The 22976-nt window shown below is 48.9% G+C and overlaps 1 protein-coding gene across 12 annotated transcripts in view; it reads left to right on the forward strand.

Moving 5' to 3' along the window:
* GRAMD1B (GRAM domain containing 1B) overlaps positions 1-22976 on the forward strand; it is a 197963-nt gene that overhangs the window by 173215 nt on the left and 1772 nt on the right. For 10 of the 12 annotated variants that reach the window (XM_004584974.3, XM_036493626.2, XM_058664024.1 and 7 more), the window contains 12 exons: positions 1313-1428; positions 3169-3325; positions 4158-4347; positions 6823-6966; positions 7884-8002; positions 8232-8374; positions 10657-10760; positions 11340-11543; positions 12454-12544; positions 16296-16403; positions 16680-16797; positions 18950-19507. In XM_004584974.3, the coding sequence (XP_004585031.2) occupies positions 1313-1428; positions 3169-3325; positions 4158-4347; positions 6823-6966; positions 7884-8002; positions 8232-8374; positions 10657-10760; positions 11340-11543; positions 12454-12544; positions 16296-16403; positions 16680-16797; positions 18950-19039 (1584 nt within the window). In that variant the 3' untranslated portion in view covers positions 19040-19507. Of the gene's footprint in view, positions 1-1312; positions 1429-3168; positions 3326-4157; positions 4348-6822; positions 6967-7883; positions 8003-8231; positions 8375-10656; positions 10761-11339; positions 11544-12453; positions 12545-16295; positions 16404-16679; positions 16798-18949; positions 19508-22976 lie in introns of those variants that run through there. The other 2 variants (XM_058664026.1, XM_058664027.1) reach the window with 2 other exon arrangements.

Consider the following 22976-nt stretch of genomic DNA (forward strand, 5'->3'; position numbering starts at 1 on the left):
GTCACTTATTTGCACTTCCTGTCCCTTTAATTGGCCACCTGTAATAACCAGGTGGCAGTAGCTGAGTCTTCATGGGCAGATTTGAGTTTTTGGGTCACAACTGTTTTTGAGTCTAAGCTGTACACAGGGTTATCCCAGTGCCCTGGTAAAGTGGCTTCCAGGAGTTCTGCCCAGTGAGGAGGATCTGCTTGTTGTGCTTTTTTTTTTTTTTAACCTGTGGTTAGATGCAGCTGAACCGGTGGGATTTGCCTGAGAAAGCTGCATGGCAAAGGTTGAGTGGTGAGGCAGGCTGGGACGTGGCTTAGAGAGAGGCAGCTGTGTCCCAGGCAGGGTGAATGGTGTCCATAAAGGCCAGAGATAGAACAGAGTTCAAATCCAGAAGAAAGAGACTCCTTTCTTGGTCAGTGGCACAGGGAGCCCACAAACCTTGCTACCCCACGGACAGGTCCTGGCTCTGCCAATCTAGAACACTAGAAGACTGACTTGCGGTATTCTGCTGGTTTCTTAAGCCATGCTCTGTAAAGATGGTCTAACGACAGCTTTAGTGTCCCATAATGGCTGGGACTTGGATTCATTCAGGTCTCCCATGGAGTGCAGGGGCCCAAGGACTCAGGACATCCTCCACTGCTTCTCCAGGCTTATTAGCAGGGACCTGGATTAGAAATGGAATAGTGAGAACTCTAACACCCATATGTGATGCATGCCACAGTACCCACTCTGGAATACACTTATCTAGGACTGTGCGTGGCACAGTCATTGAAATTAAGCAAACAAAGCTGGAACTGATGGGTGTTGCAAGCTGCTTCTGTTTAAGAAAGAGCATTCATTGGCGCAGTGGCTCAGCAAGCTTATCTTCTACCTGCAAGTGCCAGCATCCCATATGGGTGCCAGTTTGTGTCCTGGCTGCTCCACTGTATTAAGACAGTCAAGAGAAGGTTGAATGAGATGGCCTGTTAAACTCCAAGAATGTGGAACTTTCTAATCACAGGAATCCTCCATTTGTGGAATGGACCACTTTTGACATTGAGTTTCATTCTTTGAAGTGACACACTAGGAGATATTTGCTGTGTGTGGGATACAAGGTCTGGGATCCTGTGGGTGTTCAGCATCCAAACGGCTCCCTAACCTTGGAGCACCATGAGTTTATGGCTGTTAATACTGGACCTCATCAGGAGGCATGTGGGTGGGACAATTATCATACCCAAGTGGCCAGTTGGTTACATTCTGCACAGCCCTGTTGAAGAGAGTTCCTCTGGGCAGATTGGGGTTCGGAAGAACCAGGGTTCAGGTTTCTTGCCTTTCTCTCCTGCAGCCTCTGTGCCCTAAGGAGCTCTGGCACTTTGTTCACCAGTGCTACGGGAACGAGCTGGGCCTGACCAGTGACGATGAGGACTATGTGCCCCCTGATGATGACTTCAACACAATGGGGTGAGGAGCTGGGGCTGGGCTGCTCTGGGAATCTGGGGCTGGATTGGCAGCAAAGCCTCCACTGGGCAAGTGGTGTTGAAATTTGGTCCTAGTGGAAGTGAAGGAATGAGTCTGAGGGGTCAAGGGAGACGTACCTGGATGAAGAGTCTTCCAGGTGGAGGAAACAGCAAAGCCAGGGCTGTGGAAGTGCCCAAGGGCCTGTTGGCCCCAATGGCTGGCTTTTACCAAGAGCGGAATGGAAACATTGTGAGTAGATCATTGATAAGGTCTGACTGAACAGCATCACCCTGGCCTCTAACAGAAGACACAATGGTGGGGGTTGGGAAGACCATAGGGAGAAACGGGAGACACTAAGATGAATGAGAATCATTAGATGATTCAGATGTATGAGAACAGTGGCTTGGACCAGAAGAGTGGCTGTAGAATGGTGGTAAGTGATCTGTTCCTGAATATATTTTGATATTTGTTGGTAGATCCAAAAGGGAACTGTATGTAGGATTTTGTTGTTGTCGTTGATCTCACCATCTGCATAGATGAGGTGGCTCCAGACTGAGATGGACAGCATTGTAGGCAGAGCACAGTTTAAGGGAAGAACACAAGAGTGGCTTTAGACAGATGGCCACTTGGAGCAATCCAGCAGGCCTTGAGGTGTGAGGGTGGAGGTCACAGGAAGTCTGGGGCCACATGCTCTGGAGTGGTTACTGGAGCTCCCCGAGACTGGCTGAGCCCTCCACTAACCGAATGGACGTAAGATGTAGTTCAAGGACTAGGCCTGAGAGCACTCGACAAGAGGAAAGCAGCAGCAAAAAATATCTTAGAAGAATACCCACAGATGTAGGAAGAACACCAGGGGCATTTTGTATCCTGGAAGCTAAGGCAAAGGAGTTAAGGAGAAGAGAGTCCCACTGTGTCACATACTGTTGATAGGAGGCTGCACACTCATACTACTGAGAGCAAGCTTGCATGAGCTATAGATGGTAGGAGAAGACTAGGCGACAGTGTAAGAGACTTGGAAGAGTAGAAGGCAGGGGAAGAGTTTTGAACTGAGAGTACCTAAACCTGGGCTCAGGTGTAAGCATCAGTATTGAATAGTGGTATTATTTAATCCCTGTGCAAACCCAGTTGGTGAGTGCAATAGTGCATGTTAATTGTCAGTCCTGATATGTGAAGAGTAAGCCAGATGTTGATGTTTGTGGTGACTACAACAGTGATAACTGCAGCTCTCCCTGAAATGTCCTTGGAAGGACATGACCTTCTCAAAGAGGTCTCCATTGAGGTTTAGGAAGAGAGGTTTACTAGTTAAGAGCTAGGATTTGAACAGTACCACTGAGGGAGCACTTTAGCCGGAGTCCTGTCTTAGTCATGGGGAAATGAAATCATGCTCAGAACCCAAACACTTGATTTAAGCAGTCAGAATGGATACCAGTGGAAAAAAGCATAGCTTAAAACCAGTAGTTACCATGTTTAGGTGAGAACAAATCTAAGGATGATGTCTAGAAAAAAAGTGAGTTTGAGGCCAAAAGTTGTAGGGAAGCAGAAAATGGTAGGGTGTGGTAGGAAGGCCTTTTGAGGCGAGTAATGGAGGTAGACTTTTGGTTAGGGGAGAAATACATATATATGCCCCCAAAGAGGCAGGAAGGCCCATAGCTTTGGGTGGAGATGGACATGTTTGAGGTTTTTAACACCTTCAGTGATCATAACCCCTGAGGTTAATCTGGGCTCACTGCTGTCTTCCTTCAGCTACTGCGAGGAGATCCCCGTGGAAGAGAATGAAGTCAATGACAGCTCCTCCAAAAGCAGCATAGAGACCAAGCCAGACGCAAGTCCTCAGCTGCCCAAGAAATCCATCACCAACAGCACTCTGACATCCACAGGGAGCAGTGAAGCCCCTGTCTCGGTATGGGCATGAGCCCATAGTCCTTCCACCCAGGGGCTAGGCTCTTGTAGGGTAGTTAACTCCACAGGGACCCTGTTCTGGGGAGTAATGGAGGACAGGGTGGTTATATCGTGGTTGGGTTATTCAACAACACATCCTGGCGAGTGGGCTGTCCATATTCCAGTGATGTAGTTTCGGTTCTAGTGACATGGGACTGCCTTCTGAGCAGATGGAAACCATTCCAAACCTATTGTGTGAGCTTGGCTCGTTGCTGGACTGCTCTGGACAAGCTCCATCTGGTGGAGAACTAATCCGGAACTGTGCATTTGGTTAATATTTCTATATACACCATAGTTCAGTTTCTTACTGTGGTAGGCTCTGTGGACAGCATAAAGATAAGTATTCTCTGTTCTTGGGAGTTCAGATATCGAGGAGAAAGGATGGTGATGAAGGAAGGAGTTTGTGTGCTTGCTGGAAGGTGGGAGCAATTTTCAGAAACGGGAGTCTTGCATTGCAGTGGGTTAAGAGCCAGGCCAACTCACGTTAGTATGAAAACATGCGTTTGAGCATTAGTGTTCATCTTCTACTTCTAAGGTTGTTGTGAAGCTAGAACGCATTGCATTGGGCCTCCAGGGCTGATGGAAGAAGGAATAGCAAAAATGCTTTGGAGGCAGGCTGACTTGATCATAGCATGCTCAGGATGTGGCTCAGGAAAGGACTGCCAACTCTCTCGTAGTTACCCAGTAGCTGAGCTGTGCATGGGAGGAACCCCAAGACCAGGTCGTTAATCTCTTTGGAAGACAGATGTCCTGAGCACATTGTCTGTGGTGTGTGACTGCTGTCTCCACCGCAGTTCGATGGCTTGCCCTTGGAGGAAGAGGTGCTAGAGGGCGATGGGTCCCTGGAGAAGGAGCTCGCCATTGACAACATCATAGGGGAGAAGATGGACATCATCGCACCTGTAAACTCTCCATCGTTGGACTTCAATGACAATGAAGACATCCCCACGGAGCTCAGCGACTCTTCTGACACACATGATGAAGGTGGGCGTTTGAGAATAGCTAAAGTGACTCTTTAGAGACTACGGTTGGTTGTCTCTAGGTTCCTTGTGGAAGGGTTGTTTACAGAGCTGTGGGGAAAAAATGGTACATTTCAGGGCCCACAATGTGGTTTAGCTGGTCAGGCTACCACCTGTAATGCCAGCAATCCCATATGGGTACCGGTTTGTGTTCCTACTGCTCCACTTCCAATCCAGCTCCCTACTAATGTCCTGGGAAAAGCAACAGCAGGTGGCCTGAGAGCTTGGGCTCTTGTCATCCATGTGGGAGACCTGGGTAACATTCCTGGTTCCTGGCTTTGGCCTGGCTCAGCCTTAATCATGCTAGCTACTTGGTAGATAAACCAGAGGATGGAAGACCTGTCTCTTTCTATCTCTCCCTCTTTCCCTGCAACACTTTCAAGTAATAATTTTTTTTAAGAATCTTTTTTTTTAAGATTTATTTATTTTTATTACAAAGTCAGATATACAGAGAGGAGAGACAGAAAGGAAGATCTTCCGTCTGATGATTCACTCCCCAAGTGAGTGCAACAGCTGGTGCTGTGCCGATCCGAAGCCAGGAACCTGGAACCTTTCCAGGTCTCCCACGTGGGTGCAGGGTCCCAAATATTTGGGCCGTCCTCGACTGCTTTCCCAGGCCACAGGCAGGGAGCTGGATGGGAAGTGGAGCTGCCGGGATTAGAACTGGCACCCATATGGGATCCTGGCGCATTCAAGGTGAGGACTTTAGCCGCTAGGCCACGCCGCCGGGCCCTCAAGTAATAATTTTCTAGTAGTGTATTTGTAGGGGACTTTTAAAAGGTCATGGAAAATGTTGGGGGAAAAACTAAATTAATTTCAGCATTTTTTTGGAATCAAAACAAGCTTGTTTTACCTCTGTCTTCTACAAACTTTTTCAAACGTCCTTAGATATCCCTTTTTTCAGATGATCACTGCAGGACCCTTGCTGTTTATAGTTTGTCTTCCTGTGCTCAGTGGATGCTTTGTTCCTGCCGCATTCTTGCCTCTAAATGTACCTCACCATTGGCATTGGCTTGCTTTGCAGCTCTATCCTTCACGGACGTGCTACGTGATGGCAGTGTTTAGCCACAGGGAGTGTGCTATGGAAATGATAGAAATTTTCTCAAGAGCACTGGAGAACTCATTAGTGAGCTGAACATCACAGATTAGGCCATGTGGGGTTGGACAGACTTTGGAGTGAATCTCAGTAGTGCTTCTTACTGCACTGCTAGGCGGGGCCAGCTCCTAGGACCCACTTCAGATATGTTCTGCTCCTACGTTGCAGAGCGAAAACTACAGACTCCATATTCCTGAAATCAGGCTGTTGGTTTCTTTCACTGAATTGGTGGTGGGTGCAGACAGTGCTCAGTGGCTTTATCTGTGGACAGCTTGTCCCTGGGATTGCCTCTGGTGGCTCTCTAGTCTTCAATTGTCTTGATTGCCCCTGCCCAGGATTCAGGACAAATGACTGGGCAGGTTGGGCATTGCCTGATTCCAGCGATGCCATTCGCATATTCTAAGATGGGCACATCCTTCACACCATGACTGTGCAATGCCCAGTCCTAGACGCTGACTGTGTAGGCTGCTCCTGACTCCTTTGGCCTTCTCAGGTTCTAGTGGTGCTTGAAATGCTAGGGTTCTGGTGCTTCAGTCATGTACCAGCCCATGCAGGAACAGGCGGTAGGGGCTGTGGGAAGCCAGCTCATGCAGGCACAGTCATTAGGAACTGTGAGAAGCTGGGAGCTGGGAGGAAATATTAAGGCTTTACCATCTCTTCTCAGGCACATTCGTCTGCAGCAGGGAGAAAATGCAAAACATTGCAGGTGTAGTGCCCAGGCTGGCAGTAGTCTGCATGTGATCACAGAGTTGTGTTCTGAGTGGGTACAGCAACCTGGAGAATGCAAGCTAATACTTTGGAAGTGTATCCCTCTCTCCCTATCCCCACTTTTGCTGTGTAGAGCCTCGTTGGCTCATCTTGATTTCTCTTCTTTTGCTCCTGTAACGCTATCATTGCAAGTTTTTAGAAGAAGGAGCGGGGACTAAAGTCATGGGTGAAATAAGCTGCCTTGTGGCATCAGAGCAGGGATGATACAGTTGGGGATCCCAGATCACTGGGGCAGCTGCAGCCTCAGAAGCTTTTTTTGTAAGCTTTGGCCCTTCAGCATAGCTGTGCCTTGGAAGTGTAAAGCAAAGAGTGCCCACCGCCCCAAGTCCTCTGTAAAGGGTGAATGAATACAGTGCTAACTGCTGTGGACAGCTTGCACCCCAGTGAAGGGAAGAGACTGAAGCGTAGTCCTGAACAGTGGAGCCAGGGCATCCAGCTCCCTGACCCGAAGGTCTCCCCACTCCTGGCAGCCATGCCCACACGCATGAATCTGGCATCAGTGTTTCGGGGATGTCCCCAGGGCTCCTTGTGCTCTCTGCTGTCACTGTCTACCTCTTTGTACTCTCTTCCATGCAGGGGAGGTCCAGGCCTTCTATGAGGACCTGAGTGGCCGGCAGTACGTGAATGAAGTCTTCAACTTCAGTGTGGATAAGCTCTATGACCTTCTCTTCACCACCTCGCCCTTCCTGCGGGACTTCATGGAGCAGCGGCGCTTTTCCGGTGTGTTCTGTGGGGCTGAGCCCTTCCCGCCCCCTCCCATGGTTCCTTTTTCCTCAGGCCACCTGATGTTCGAGGCTCCTGCTGTGTTGCCATACAAGGTGCCAGAGCTGCCTCAGTGCCTGCTTGTCCTCTTCATGCTCTGGCTGTGCAGTGTCACGCATTGCCCTCTGTGGCCTGGCTCCCATTCTCTCGGGTCTCAGTGTCTTTTGAAAGGCACCAGTACCCACTCCCGGTGAAGCATAGAGCGTATGGCAGGTGCACTTCTTAATCACTCAGGGTGCACAGCTGCCCTGTGTGCAGGCCGTGTAATCCCCCAGGGCTGAGGAAGAAGCTTAAATTCTCAGTTCATGGTGAACATTGTAGAACTGCACCAGGAGTTAGATCTGGGCACTAGCAGTTCTGCCCTTTGACCTTCCACACTGCTGTCCATCCCCTCCATCCTGCCGTTCCCACAGCAGGGGCTGCGGCACTGCTGTGGGAAAAGGCCTTGAGGAAAGCATTAGGGCACCAGAAAGCCCCTAGGCTGAGAGAGGCATGCTGAGGGCATGGGACAGTCAGGTCTTGGAGGAGACGCCTTGTTCCCAAGGGATCCTAGGTCCTTGCCACAGTAACTCCAGTGTTGCCTGCACCGCTGTAGGTGGCCCTAAGACCTCCTGCCCCAACCCAGGAACAATCAGCGTTCTGGAGCCCACTGTAGATTTCTGGCCGTTCTACAATGAGCTTCTTTTCTGTTTCCACTCCCCCTCCTCCGAGGCCGCCTCCTCCTCCTGGTCCTTGGGCTCCCATTGGCTTCCTGTTGGGGGCCCGTCTGTGGCCAGCCCAGTGAAGAGAAGTTAGTGACTTGGAGGGACAGTTAGGATGTGGGCAAGGGGGCACTGCTTTCCTGCCCTCATTCTGGGGTTCATCTCTGCCCGCAGATATCATCTTCCACCCGTGGAAGAAGGAAGAGAACGGAAACCAGAGCCGCGTCATTCTCTACACCATCACCCTCACCAACCCTCTGGCTCCCAAAACTGCCACGGTCAGAGAGACTCAGGTGAGAGACTGAGGCCAGAGGCGGATGTGAGATGGGCTGGATGAAGCTTGTCTGTTCTGGAGGATTTATGGACAGGGTTCAGGAAGGAGTCCTGGGTGCTGGCTGTGACAATTTGGCTTGCGCCACCTGTAGGGACCCTGAGTCTTCTATCCAGAAGTTATGGGATGGGGTGTGGAGCCCAGAGGCTTCCACCGGGCATGTCTTGAGCGCCGTCCTTTCCTCACCACAGACCATGTACAAGGCGAGCCAGGAGAGTGAATGTTACGTGATTGACGCCGAAGTCCTCACCCACGATGTACCATATCACGACTACTTCTACACCATCAACCGCTACACACTCACCCGTGTGGCTCGCAACAAGAGCCGGCTCAGGTGCAGAATGCAGGGATCGGGGTCCTCACGGAGGGGAGCACCCCTCTGCTCTTGGGAGGAGGGAGATTGGGTGCCTTTGCTTGCTGACACTTTCTGTGTTCTGCCACTTCACTGTCCTAATAGAGCTGACCTCTGACTTCTCCATGTGCACCTGTTACCCCTCTGTCCACCTTCTCAGTGAGGCTTGCATGACTATTGGCCATTTATGGGCTACCTGGCTTATAGAGTGCTGTGTGCATGCCTTACCTGCAATCTGTGGTGTGTTTGTAACCTAAGGAAAGATAACCTAAGGATAGGATATAACCTATCCTCATGTTCACATGAGAAAACTGAGGCTCATTTAAGTGAACTAACTTTGTCAAGATCACACCCCTTGCAGGTAGTTACCTGTCTGTATACATGAGGTTGGTACAGGACCACTGTGAATACCAAAATTCACATATGCCCAATGCTCTGTTATTTGCATTATTTACATGCACCTGTGTGCATCCTCTTATATACTCTTAAATCGTATCTAGGTTACTTGTATTATCAAATACTAATGTGCCTGGAAAAGCAGTAAAAGATAGTCCAAATGTTTGGGGAGACCCAGCAGGAGTTTCAGACTTCTGGCTTTGGCCCGACCCAGCCCTGACTGTTGCAGCCATTTGGGGAATGAGCTAGTGGATGGAAGAGTTCTCTGTCTCTCTCCATCAGTCTCTCCCTCTCTCTCTGTAACTCTTTCAAAAAGATTTATTGATTTGTTTATTTTTAGCTGTTTTAATTTTATGATACAATTCCATAGGCTCTGGGATTTCCCTTACCTCCTCAGCAAATGCCCTTCCCCCAACTTATTTCCCCATAGGATTACAATAGTATAGTCCTTCATAAGCAGTCCTAAGTCCATCATTTTAAAAAAAGATAAGTTTTGGAAACAAGGGATAACTGTAGACCCCTGGACACTCTCAAATTTAAATTATTTATGTAAGGTGAAGACATTCCATGTATTTCCTGTACGTGGATTTAGTCGCGTAGTGAGACTTCCCACCTCACCCACGCTCTCACCTTCCCTCCTCCTTTCATTCTAATTTATTGTAGTTATTTATTTATTTTTTTAGTTTTAACAATGACGTGGGAAAATAAAGATGGAAGAAATCCGAACCCTGGCATTTTAAGAGCTTGCCTTCTCATTGAAAAGTCATGCTATGCTTCCATTGCAAAATACCTGCATGTTAGAGCGAGCGCTTCTGGTTGAAGGAGCAGGAAGGCGTTCTGGCAGTTCAGAGCAGGATGCTTAGCCAGAGGTTGCACAGAGATCTCTTGGGGATCATGGGGCGCTGAATGCCAGCTTCCCAAGCATCGCCTGCTTCTGCCCCATCTCCCTATTCGTTTTTCTTGGGGAGCGGGTGGGGTGTTTTGTGGGGCTTTGTGTGTGCTCTTCCTCCTTCTTTTATTTCTCTTCGTTATCTAATCTCCTTCCTGTTTATACTGTCCTCTGCACAGACACCCACTTCTGTCCCACCCTCCCCCCGGGCCAATGTCTAGGTTTTGTAATCTCAGGTTTCGCAGACTATTTAATTTCGGTCCCAAAGAGGTAACTGGTTGACCTCACACAGACCTTTAGCAGGCAGTGCCTCTTCTTCGTTCCAGGAAACAGTCGCGGGGTGGGTGGGGAAGAGGTGGCTCCAAGTGAAGGCCTTCTGCTAACAGGTCATGGGTGCAGGCAGCCTTAACATGGAGAGCAGAAGCAGAGAGAATATCGTCAAGTCAAGTGCACCCAAGGAGGAAACCAAGACAGTGAAAGGGAGGGGGAGGGAACAGGGGAGGAAAGGAAAGAAAAGCATGGTAAGACAAAGAAAAGGAAGGGGACCACTAGGGGAAGGTGAAGGGAGGGCAGGAGTGGATGCAGTAGGCGAGGTGGAGCAGTGGGCTGAACAGATTGGGACCCAGATTCTGGAGCTGAGCAAGAGTGGACCAGGCCTTGGGGACAGGGGAGTGACAGGAGCCAGGGCAGGTAGCGGATGTTACTCACCTTCTCTTGCCTGACTGGAAGGGGCTGTCCAACACCATCCTTAGACCCGTTGGGAGGTAGGCAGTGTGAGATCATGAAAGAATTCTATGCTCGTGGTTGGCAGTTTTTGGTCCTCTGTAAAATGTAGCTAAATCCACTAGCTCCAGTAGGCTCAGGGATATGGCCAGGGACACCAGATGAAGCTGCGTTGGCCTTGGACCTGAATTTCCCTTTTCCTACCAGTGGACAGTCCACCTTGGCAATGACAGTCCTTGTCTGCCTTGTTCCTCAGGGTCTCCACAGAACTGCGCTACCGAAAACAGCCCTGGGGGTTGGTGAAAACCTTCATCGAGAAGAACTTCTGGAGTGGACTGGAGGACTACTTCCGCCATCTAGGTGGGCACTGTGGCTGTGCTGCTGAGGGGCTGCTCAGCTGCCACCCTTCAGGAGGGTGGGAGACAATGACATTGTGATGGGGTTTTATGAGATCCCTACTCTGCCCTGGAAATGGAGATCAATTTGGCATGTATGTGGACTTGTGCACTTTTCCAAAAACTCTTCGCTGTAATTTTTATGACATCATTAAGGGAGCTATGAAACCCTCCTTCCAAACAAAATGAGCCAGACATATATCAGTACCGCTGCCAGTTCTGTTCTGAGAAGGCTTGGCAAATAGTCTGTTGATGCATCCATTTAGGAAGCGCCCGATAGGTCCCAAATTGTATGCACCACTGTGCTGATGGTGAGATCTTGGGGCCCTATCCCACGTTAAACAACCCAGATGAGGAGTTTGAGTGGGGGCTTGGTCCCAGAAGTGGTCCCTGAGCATCCATGAGTGGCCCCTGCCCACCTGGCCAACTTCCAAGGCTTCAGTATGGGAACAAGCCCGCCCCTGGAGAATTTCTTCTAGAAGATAGTGCGTTGGGTTGAAGAAATGGGAGGATGGCCTCTGATGCAACCTTTTGTCCTTGGTAGAGAGTGAACTGACCAAAACGGAGAGCACCTACCTGGCTGAGATGCACAGACAGTCTCCCAAAGAGAAAGCCACCAAACCCCCAACAGTGCGGAGGAGGAAGCGTCCCCATGCCCACCTGCGGGTGCCTCACCTGGAAGAGGTGATGAGCCCCGTCACCACACCCACTGATGAAGATGTGGGTCATAGAATCAAGCACGTGGCAGGTATTACCAGGTGGGGATGGATGGTGGGATTGGAAGAGGATTTGCTGGAGCTGCCAGCCCGTGCACACACACACGTTCCTTTTGCACCTTGGACGTAATTTCAGAGGAAACTGTTGAAATCTAAGGCTCCTGTTACCCTCTTTCCTTTCTTTGCCTCATCCCTTGCCCAGTGAGTGTGTATGCTTTGTTTAATGAGCGTTGCCTTTGAGCTTCTGTTTCCCTATTGTCCAAGTTCCCTGGCTACCTGCACAGACCCAAGTATGCAGCTTTCTGCATTCTTGAGAAATACACTAAGGAGAAGTCTAGACTGGAGATAACATAAGAACAAGATCAGGGAGTCCAGCCACCCCCTATTTTTCCCCAATGGGTATAGCATCTGCCCTCGTGTTTTATATGTCTTCCTCTTCCCAGCCAGCCCGTTGATGCACCAGCTTCAAGAACCAGGAAACATGGGGCTTTATACCCACGACTGCAGTGCTCTTTAAAATCTACGTATCCTCATGGGTTCCTCAGAGCTGACTGGGAGAGGGGAGGAGGAGGAGCATGCCAGTCTCGTGTACCCCTCGCCCGCTATTTCACCAGAGCTCTCGCGTAGCTGACTGTGGATGCAGCGAAGAGCTGGAAGCTGTGCTGCCTGCAATCCTTCCCCAGTGCTGCTTCCCCTTCCGGGGCTAAAGATCACTTTGTCCCATATCCGTTTGTGCAGGCTGTAGGGATGTGTTGATTTTCTCATTTGTTCACTGAATGCCCAACCCAATTCATGACCCTGCCCTTGAGAAGCTTATCTTCTGGTTAGAGGGCTGGGGATGGCTAGCAGTGTCGCCATGGCAGCAGCATGGACAATTCTCTGTCACTTCCTGAAATTCCTGTCGTGGGCTATGCTGGTGACAGCCTCTTTGTTCTCGCACAGGTTCCACGCAGACTCGACATATCCCCGAAGACACTCCCAGTGGCTTCCACCTACAGAGCGTGTCCAAGTTGCTGCTGGTCATCAGCTGTGTGTAAGGGACTCTAGGTTCTTCTGCCCGGGCCCCTGCACCTTCCCCTTTCTGCATGGTGCTTCCTCCCCATCTCTGAGACAGGAACATGCTTGGTCTTCTGTTTCTTCAATGTCCTCTGGTTTTCTCTGTTTAGATGGATTGCTCTGGCATTTTTTTTTTTTCTTTTTGCCGGTTTGCTTACTTTTCTCTGCTTTATACAACATTTAGTGTATGCTAGGATTTCAGAAGAAAATGCTGCAGGATGCCCCACAGATGAGTGAGAGAGACAGAACATGCACAGTTCCCACACAGTTGTGTGGAACAGAAACACAGAAAAGTTAAAGGGGCTGATGTTGTGGCATGGCGGGTTAGGCCACCACCTGCAGTACCAGCATTCCCATATCGTCCCTGGTTGAGATCCCAGCTGCTCCGTTTCTGATCCAGCTCCCGCCAGTGCTCCTGGGAAAGCAGCAAAGGATGGCCCAAGTCTTTGGGCCCCTAAATCCTTGTTGGAGACCTGGATGAAGCTCCTGGCTCCTGGTTTTGGCCTGCCCTAACCATAGCTGTGTTGTGGCCATTTGGGGAATGAACCAATGGATGGAAGATCTCTCCCTTTTCTTTTTTTCTTGATAACTCTGACTTTCCAGCAAATAAAATCAACCATTGGAAAAAAAAAGTTACAGAGCATGTTAGAAGTCTGCTCAGTTGTTTTCTGGGAGATCCTGGTGTTCTTTCTGTGCCAAGTGCAAGGACCATGCCGATTTTGGAAGGGGGACCGAATTAGTAAGTACATCAAGGGGATGGTTCTAATGTAGACACTTGATCATTGCTATACATTTAAGCAACGGGAGGAGTCCACTTCCCTAGACAGCTATTGAGCTGGGAAGAGAGGAAATCAGCAGGAACAAAGACATAAGATGGGAAAACATAGCTTGCTCTTTGGAATGGAAGCCCACACCATCGGCTCCCGGGGACTTTGTTGAATGATTTTGAGCAGTGAGCAGCTAGAAAAGCCAAGAACAGCTCTTCTCTTTGGTGACCCCAGCCCTATTTTGGGGACAGTGTGCTGTGAGATTGTAGGAGTGTGGGTCGAGGGAAGGCAGGGCAGCTGCCCGAGTGCGGTTGGCTTATCCTTGCTCTCAGGAACCCGAGGGAAGCCCAGGAGTGGCAGGTTTGCTTTACAGTACAAATCACTGTCCTGGCAATGTAGGGAATGGATTGAAGAAAATCCTGGAGCAGGGAGGTCATTGGCCATGAAGTGCTGGTGGCTGTGAGACAGAGGGGGACAGCAGCTGAGACCCCAGAAAGGTAGGAGACAGTTAACATCTAGGTAAGTAGTCAGAAAAAATGGACTTCTGATTTGAGGGACTGTTGATGGTTCAACATGATAAGGAATGTCAGATTTAGTGGAAAGTTATCAGAGAAGACTGTGAGTCTAGGTGTATCTGTATTGTCATGAGTAATCTTGGTGCAGGTTATGCCTATTTGTCCCTGTGAACTCCAGTCACATTTAATTATCTGTAGCATCACAGTCACAGGTGTAATGGAACATCAACCCATTGGCAGTTAGCATGCATGACAAGTCAGGGACAAGTATGACCTTGGACACCCCTTTTTGAAGTGGGATCTGTGTGGAACATAACGAGAACTCTCAATAACCTTACTTCAGTATGTCCCATAAAATGGCTGCAAAGTCCTTCTGATGAAACCAAGTCATTATGACACCAACTAATACTAAGATAAATGTAAAACTAGTAAAGTTCTCATTAAGCAACATCACCTCAAATGCGGTTCATGTGTTGTTCTGCTGAAACTCCATCTCTGGTACTGGATTTTTTTAGAAAAAGATTTATTTTATTTTTATTGAAAAGTCAGACATATACATATGCATATATAGATATAGATAAATATATAGAGAGAGAGGAGAGACAGGAAGAACTTCTGTCCAACGTTTCAGTCCCCAAGTGACTGCAAAGGCCAGAGCTGAGCCATTCTAAAGCCAGGAGCCCAGAGCCTCTTCCAGGTCTTCCACGCAGGTGCAGGGTCCCAAAGCTTTGGGCCATCCTTGACTGCTTTCCCAGGCCACAAGCAGGGAGCTGGATGGGAAGTGGGGCCATCAGGATTAGAACCAGCGGCCATATGGGATCCCGGTGCGTTCAAGGAGAGGATTTTAGCTGCTAGATCACCACGCCAGGCCTGGTACTGGATTTGTGAGTAGAAAATTGTAGCATCAGTTGAGTTCCGACCCCTAGACTCGGGGCAGTAGCATCCAGGCCAAGGGCCTGTCAGTAGCCTGTGTGTGGAAGACACTGGCATACTCAGCCTGCCTTGTTGCCTGGGAGGCCCTGCTGTGCAGTGACTCTGCCTCCTACCTCCCTCCTTCTTTGTTGGGACCACAGTGGAGCCTTCACTCAAAGCCTCTGGGGGTGTCCCTTGACCTTGAGGTGGCAGATCGAGGATTTCAACACAAACTTGCTACTGGCACTGTGATGGTATGCAGCGCACCTGTAGAGGTGGGAGTGCACTTGGTACTGTGTGTGCTGACGCAGTGTCAGGTGTAGTCACTGAAGCTGAGTAGTCTCGGGAATCTGGGGCTGCAAGCTTAGGGAAGACTACCTTCCATGGAGCCCAGAACACGGGTGGGAAACCAATTTCTCTCACACGTTGCAAAGTTGGAGGCCTAGTATAAAGCCTTTGTTCTTTTGCCTTCTGTTCATCTGTCTGTTTTATTTTCCCATTGTTTTTAGCCGCTTTTTCTCCCTCTGGCTGTCTGCTTCTCTCCCTGTCACGCTCAGAACCACCCCTTGGGGAGGGCCAGGGTGTTCTAGACACATGCAAGCACCTCAGGCAATTGATGGAAAATGCAATGAAAAGAGAAGTAATTTGATGAAAAAAATTTTGCAACACATACACAGATTACTTTTTCATAATTCAGTTTTTCATGTACTTTTTGAAGTCCCCTCTGGACCTTCCCTTTAATCCCCATGTCATCTCAGGGCCAGATGTTCAAGTCCCTGATAAAAATGGCATAGTATTTGCATATAACCCATATACATCCTCTCATATACTTTAAATCGTGTCTGGGTTACTGATAACACAGAACCTAATGTAAATGCTCTGCAGATAGTTAGGTTGTATTGTTTAAGGAATAATCACCAAAAAATGCAAGGACGTAAAAGTCTGCATCATTTATTCAGTAAATGCATATTGTTTCCCCAGACACTTGTTCCATAGTTGGCTGAAGCAGGGACATGAAAGGCCAACTGCAGTGGCTTTCTCTGGCCCTTCCTCTCTGGATTTCCGATTGGTTTTGCTTTTAGTATTTCCTTCTCTTCCACACACCTGCTTGCTTTGTGGCTTACTTCAAGTGCAAATGTTCCCTTCCCCACACGCGTCTGTTTCTAATCTCTGCCTCCTCCCCATTTTTCTTCCCTGCTCCATTAGGATCTGTTTCAGGTACTGGCTCTACAATTACTCTTTATGTCCCCTCCACCTTCCCTCCCTTCCCCTAGGCACCCAAATCCTGGATGAGTGTGTGTCTCCCTTTCCCAATATCTTCACTGCCTTGCCCACCACCTGCTCTTCCTCTCTCCCTGGCCTTACAGAATCAATGCTTCTCTCTGTCCTCTCACTGCATCCCTTTGGCTCACCCACTCACCCACTCACCCACTGTGATGCTTCGGATGGCCCAATGGCTTTGGAGGCAGGGGAGATGCCTGGCTCAGGATCCATCTCATTGCCATTGCTTTCCCCCCTCGTATCTCCCTCCTAGTCTGGTGCTGCTGGTCATCCTTAACATGATGCTCTTCTACAAGCTCTGGATGCTGGAATATACCACCCAGACCCTCACTGCCTGGCAGGGTCTGAGGCTCCAAGAAAGGTAATCCTGGGCTCATCCTGTTGTCCCCACTTCTGCCCACTCCCAGTGCTGTGTCCTGGCTCCTGCCTCTCAGTCTCCTTGGGACTGTTCCACTGCCCTTGCCCCAGGGGAGTACTTTGAGGGTTAGCCCCATGGGGGCTCTGGGAGACCCAAGGGGCAGTGAGTGGAGGACACAGCACTCTGATGTGACTCTCTGTCCTCTAGGGGTCTGGGAGCACAGGACAGTCTGCTGAGCATAACTCCAGCTGCTGGGGTGCCCCTTCTTCTACCCCACAGGTTACCCCAGTCTCAGACAGAGTGGGCCCAGCTCTTAGAGTCTCAACAAAAGTATCATGATACTGAACTCCAAAAATGGAGAGAGATCATCAAATCCTCAGTGATGCTGCTTGACCAGGTGAGATGCGTGTCTTCTCTGCTTCTCCAGCCTTTGTGAACAGGACGGCGTGCCTTCAGCTTCCAGAAAGGCTGCCACCTTCTCTGGACAACCCTCCAGATCTCTCATCTAATCTTCTCCCAGCCATTTTTAAATGGGTTGTTAGAAATAATGGTTAGAAATAATAACAATAAAATAACACACCAGATCTGCAACATCTGCAACAGGGAAGCTATGGATTAGGAGAGAGAACTCGTGTGTGTATGGGGAGAGGGATGGCGGGGGAGAGAGAGAGAGACAAAGAAAGACACAGGTAGTCATATTCATAAATGTAGGCCATTAAACGGAGAACCTCCCTCCACCTTCTTCTCGGCAGGACAATCCTTCAAATTTTTTTTTGTTGCAAACCACTCCTCCCCAGTGCCCTCAAAAGACACCCACCCCTGAGCTGGAGGTCTTCCTCAATGGCGTTGCACTGACAGCTGGGGTGATTGTGCTGGCTTCATTTCATGTAAGTGTTGTGGTGCATCTGCCCATAATCTCCCAAAGAACGGATCTAACTATTTCAGAAAATCATCTTGGAGCAAATTCAGTGATGAGCTTAGGTTCCTTGAGTGGAAGAGTCCCCTTCCCCCACCCGACTCCAGAAACATTTAGTCTTTAATGGGTGTGCCCTCCCCTGTGGTGCTGAAGGAAGATGACAGGCCCAGGGTTTGAATTTCTGTTCCTACGGTGATGTCCTTTTGATGCTTTGTCGTCAGTTGGACTTGAGGTGGAGTCCCAGTCTTGGCAGTTAACTAGTTCTGTGGCCTTGTGCAAGGGACCTAATATAGTGAACTTCACTTGTAAGTTTCTTCACTTATAAAACAGGAATTGTATCATATTTTGACTTTGGAGCCATGATTAAGGAGGACATTTTCCCCGCTAAATCATACAAGGATAAACAATGAAATGAGCAGCTTGGAGACCTAGTGCAGCAGGGTTGATGGAATTAAGAGCGTGCCCAGGAAAGGGGAACCGTGAGCTGAAGAGAACAGGATGGTCTTCACATAACAACAGCTATTGTGTTTAGAGTTGTCCATCACTGTAATAAGTTATTTGGAGAGTTGATGTCCCAAGATTGAAACTAATCAAGGAATGACTAGGTGATAAGAATGATGATGGAAGAGAAACTTAAGGATTAAATGGAGGGACACTTAGGGTGAGTGACATCGAGGTATTGTTCGACTCTGGAATTTTCCTTAAGCTGGGTCCAGTGGATGTCAATTGTTATATTCCATTCCCTTTACAAGTAATATTCAAAGGAACTGTAATGGACCACTTAGTCTTCCTGGGCAGAGCGTGTAGAATATCCAGAGCAGAGTGTGGAAGAGCAGGCAGAGAGAACAGAGGTTCTCATAATTCACAGTGATTTACCCAGGAAATGTGGTCACGTGTTATCACAGAGCAGCTTTCCCCAGAGACAATATTGAAATGTGTTATGCTGTAATGGGCCATCTTGCAGTCCTTCTACTGGAACAGCCTCTATTTGGATGCCATCCTACCACTTAAACATGTTAATTCACTGACTTGGGTACCAGTGAAAAGCTTACTCTGTCTCTGCTTGGTACCGTTAGCTACCGAAGGAGGAATAACACCATTCTGGTCGCAAGGATAAGAAACAAAGGAGTTAGGGGTGACTGCTGTCCAGAACCCTTAGTGTGTGGCGTATGAGTGGCAAAGAGAGGGAAAGACGGTTGGCATCCGAGAATGTTTACCTTTGTTCTGGGTCTTAACAGGCAGGTGAGATTGAAATAGGGCAAAGTGGAAATATTAACAACGTGGCAATACATACTGTATGCTGAATATCCATGGGGAAAGCACAAAGAATAAATAGAAAATAAAACGGACTCCAGTCCAGCAGGGCTCTTTACAGCATGCATGCTGAGAGCCCCCTGAATCCAGTGATAACCAGGGTTTTGTGTCACAGGGATAGAGTGAACCTTTCCTGGGGGTTGGGAGTGGGGAGTCCCAGTGTGGGATTGGCTGTTCCCTTTCTCTGCAAACCACTGCTCTGTGACATGGTCAGGGTGGGGGTGGAGGATGGGATGCTGAGTGTGGCAAGTGCTGCTGGGAGGGGAAATTTGCTGAGGGTACAGCCCTGACCCTGGCGTGGGGGTTCCCTGTCTTACAGATGAAGGACTCCCTCATCAATCTTCAGAATGGCATCAGGGCACGTGACTACACATCGGAAAGCGAAGAGAAGAGGAACCGCTATCATTGACAAGGTCCTGCCAGGGGTGGCTGCAAGCAGCCTGTGCAATACATGTACATAGACCATATAAATATATATATATATATGAATATATATATATACAGAATATAAATATATATATATATTATATACAGATTTTAAAAAGAGATGACGCCTATGTACCAGGGAGAAGGAGCGGGCCCTCCCGCCCCTGTGCCGGCTGGAGCAGTGCTTTCCCTGATGGAGGAGCCGAGGAGGGCAGGGAGCACCCCTCAGCACCGACCTCCCCTGATCCTCCTCCTCCCACCCTCCGTTCCCTTCCCCTTCCCTTGCTGGCCATTCTTGGCTCTTAGAAGGGAAATGTTGTTGAGCCAAAGTCACGCCTGTGAAGAACCGAGGGTCTCGGAATCTCAAGGGGGCATTGCTTAAGGTGCTTCATTCCCTAATCCACTTTTGATTTGTTCCCCCCAATAAAAAGAGAATGTTTTCCTCCCCTAACCCACACTTCCCCAGATGTTCTCTTGGGAACACTGAAGCATCAAAGGCTGGTGCCTAGTCTAAACTCTTCTGCGGGAGGCCGCCCCCAGATCCAGGCCCGTGCGCTGGGAGCCAGGTGGAGAGGGCCGTTGGAAAAACTAGTGAGGCTGCCTTTGTGGGTTTGGGTTTAGGAGCTGCAGGCTCCTGTGGTCTTGTTCCAAAGGGCATTTTTCCTCCATCACCCCTGCACCTTTCTCGGACCTGTGTAGGGTGTGGACCCATTAAGGGCTGGGAATTCCTGACTTTCCCTCTCCCTTTCTCTCTGGTCTTCTCCCAGGCTGGATCTGGGAGAAGTGTCACTTTTTTAGTGCCTAAAGTCCTGTTATTTCTCTGTGCCCTAAGAGCACATTGTTTATGAGCCAGGGCTTGTTAAACCTCTTTGCAGTGGTTATGAACAAGTCGGGTCTGTGGCTGCAATTCCTTCACTTTGAGCTGTGAATTTGATTTTCAGGATGGATTGGGTGTCTGAGGCCCTGCAGGGTCTGACTGAGCGAGCAAGCGGGAGAGAGAAGGAGAGAGTGTCCCAGTACGTGGGTTGCCGAGGTTGTTCAAACACTGAGCAGTGAGCACCACAGCCAGGTTGTGCAAGGAGTTGCTGGTGTCGCTCCTTCTTGGTAAAGAGCCCACCTCAGACAGTGGAGATAACCATCTTGGAAGCATTGCACTTGGCAGGGAAGATCCTGAACAGATGGGTTTTGGTAGAAGTTGCAGGGTTTAGGCAGGATAAGACCAGATAGGCTCAGGCTTTCTGACCTCTTGTGGGTTGTTCTGAACCCTGAGACTCAGACTGGGAAGGAGAGGGGTTGCTGGTCGAGATCCTTTCGTGGCTCCAGGCTAGCATCAGGTCGCTGAAGAGTCCAGAGAAGATGCTGCTTAGAAGAATGAGCCATGCAGGGAGTTTGCAGAATGGGCCTGCAGAGATCCATGCATTTATGTGACCGAGTGGGGCCTGCCTAGGCACATTCACACATGTTCATACACTCACTACTGCTTCTCCACCTTATGACCACTCCTGCCGGGCGCCCGACAGAGCTCATGGAGACTCTTCAGTGAGGAAAGACTCAGTGGATTTGATTTGGAGAACCTTTTCCGATGTCTGGTTCTTCTGAGTCTCTTGATGCAAGGGACAGAAGGGACCCCAGAACCCCAGACGTCCCAAGCAAATAAGCACAAAGGAGGGAAAGTAGTTTTTTGTTTTGTTTTCTCATTGATTTACCCCAAAGTGAAAGAATGGCTCTTGGAATGGCTAGGACATCCCACTTTTTTTTTTTAATTTTTATTAATATTTTGCATTATGTGACAGTTTCATAGGCTCTGGGAATCCCCTCACCCCTCCCCCTCCCCCTCCCCTCCCCCCTGGTGGATTCCTCCACCTTGATGCAGCATTACAGTTCAAATTCAATCAAGATTCTTTCCTTGCAAACATATACCAAGCATGGAGTCCAGCTACTTATTGTCCAGATGGGTTGAACAGTTTCTTGGGGAGACCATTTCTGGTCCAAAGTCAGAGCTGGTATAATATCATCACAATCAATTAAGAGTCCCAATATAACATCAACAGCAATTTGCAATATTATGGAATTGACATGGTTTTGAGTAACCAGTATGTTAAAAAAAAAAAAAAAAAACCAAGTCCTAACCACAACCTATGATTAGCTCATTGACATCTCAATTTTAGTTTATATACAGGACCGAACTGGCTGCTATATACCTTAAAATGGCTATAGGGCACCATTCAGCTGTCTCGTGTCTATTTCATTTTAGTATTTAGCCATTTGTTGTGTTGAAGTATAATTTTGTTGATCTTGGCAGATTTTGGGATTATCTAGACTGGCTTGTAACTCTAACAAGATATTTGTCGACATTTAAGGTGCAGAACATTTTTTTTGGGGGGGGGCAGGGTGTGCAGGAAAATCCTCAACACCATGGTGAGGAGTGACTAATCTTTGTGTCCCACCCAGCAAGGCATGAGCCAATCCACGCCAGCTCTTTCCTGTAGGACATCCCACTTTGACAAAAACAAAGAAAGGGAAAGAAATTTTTCGACTTGTGTAAGAAAAATGCCTGGTGTCTCGCTAGGGCAAAATTCATTATGCTCAGGTCATCCTCCATGGGAGGAAGATGAAAAGGTCAACTGGGATTGGTGTCTGTCCCTCACCTAAACAAGGAGAGACGTCGTTCTTGGGAAGGCACATGCTCCCAGAGCCCAGCTGGTCATCCAAGACTTGGAGTCGGGGACTCTGGGGGAGGATTGAAGCTAAAGGACCTTGACGCAGAGAAGGAAGAATTGCTAGGAATGTCCCGTTTGTTTCCAGAAACTTTTTGAAAGCAGAACCTGGTGAATTTTCAAATGTATTTGCTACATGGTTATTTACTTAAGTGATCGCAGTATTAAGGCAGCCATGGCACCTCTGGGATGCCTTGAGAGGTGTTCTGTGCTGGTATGGAGTGGAGGATGTCGACCTGGCCGCAGAGAGCTGTGCTGTTTGTGCCTCCCTTCTCGGGCCCCTTTGAGGGAGGGATAGGCACAGGGAAGGCCGTTCCTTAGTTGTGTCCAAGGAGCCTGCGTTTTTATGCTGGGGCCAGGAGACAGTGCCCGCACATTGAGAATGCCCACTGAGAACTAAGGATCTCTGATGGGCTCGCTCTGTTCTAATGGAATTTTGACTGTCAAGCCGGAAGAAAACCAACAACTCTATTCATTCCTAGACAGAATCATTTCTGCGCTAGTCCATAACTCCTGGCGAGTAGCCTGGCTGGTAGGTATCTGCCAGAGAGTGGGAAAACCACCACTTCCTGTGTTCACTTCTTCCAGCCAATCTTTATTTTCCCCCTTGGGGGTGGGGTGGGGAGTCGGGGTGGGTGAAAGTGGGTGTTTACATAAAAATGCTGGACTCACATTGATTTTATTTTAGGTTTTCTAGCCAGATGAACAGTGACAGGGTTCACTCCAACATGGTGTGGAGGACTAAACCAGATTGGCTTTGCAGAAGCCAACCATATCTGTAATTCTCCTCTTTCCCCATGCACCTGCCTGGGTGCAGGGGACCGCACATAAGGCCAGAGGATCGGTCATCTGGTGGTAGAGTCCATAGAGGACTGGACTGAGAGATGGGCGAGCTGGGTGCAGGTCCTGCCTCTGCCACTAAGTACTTCTGTAGGCCTTGGACAAATCACTCTGGACATTCAGGCTCCTACTGAAACAGAAAGGGGCTGGGTTAGATGACTCTTGGGTAGGTCTAGCTTTGGCATTGTGCTGGAGGTTAGGCCAGAGGCTGGGTGTTCTCAGAAGTCTTACGTGGTGTTCTGCCAGGGTAGGAACACGCTTACAGGAGCAGAGTTTCCCTAAGTAGCCAGCGGTCAGTAGGGCAGTGTGTCGGTTCCTAGGAAACCCAACGGAGCTAAAAACTATCTTAAGAAGGCTGAGAGG

The sequence above is a fragment of the Ochotona princeps genome, chromosome 4, assembly GCF_030435755.1.
Source record: "Ochotona princeps isolate mOchPri1 chromosome 4, mOchPri1.hap1, whole genome shotgun sequence".
Classification (NCBI taxonomy): domain Eukaryota; kingdom Metazoa; phylum Chordata; class Mammalia; order Lagomorpha; family Ochotonidae; genus Ochotona; species Ochotona princeps.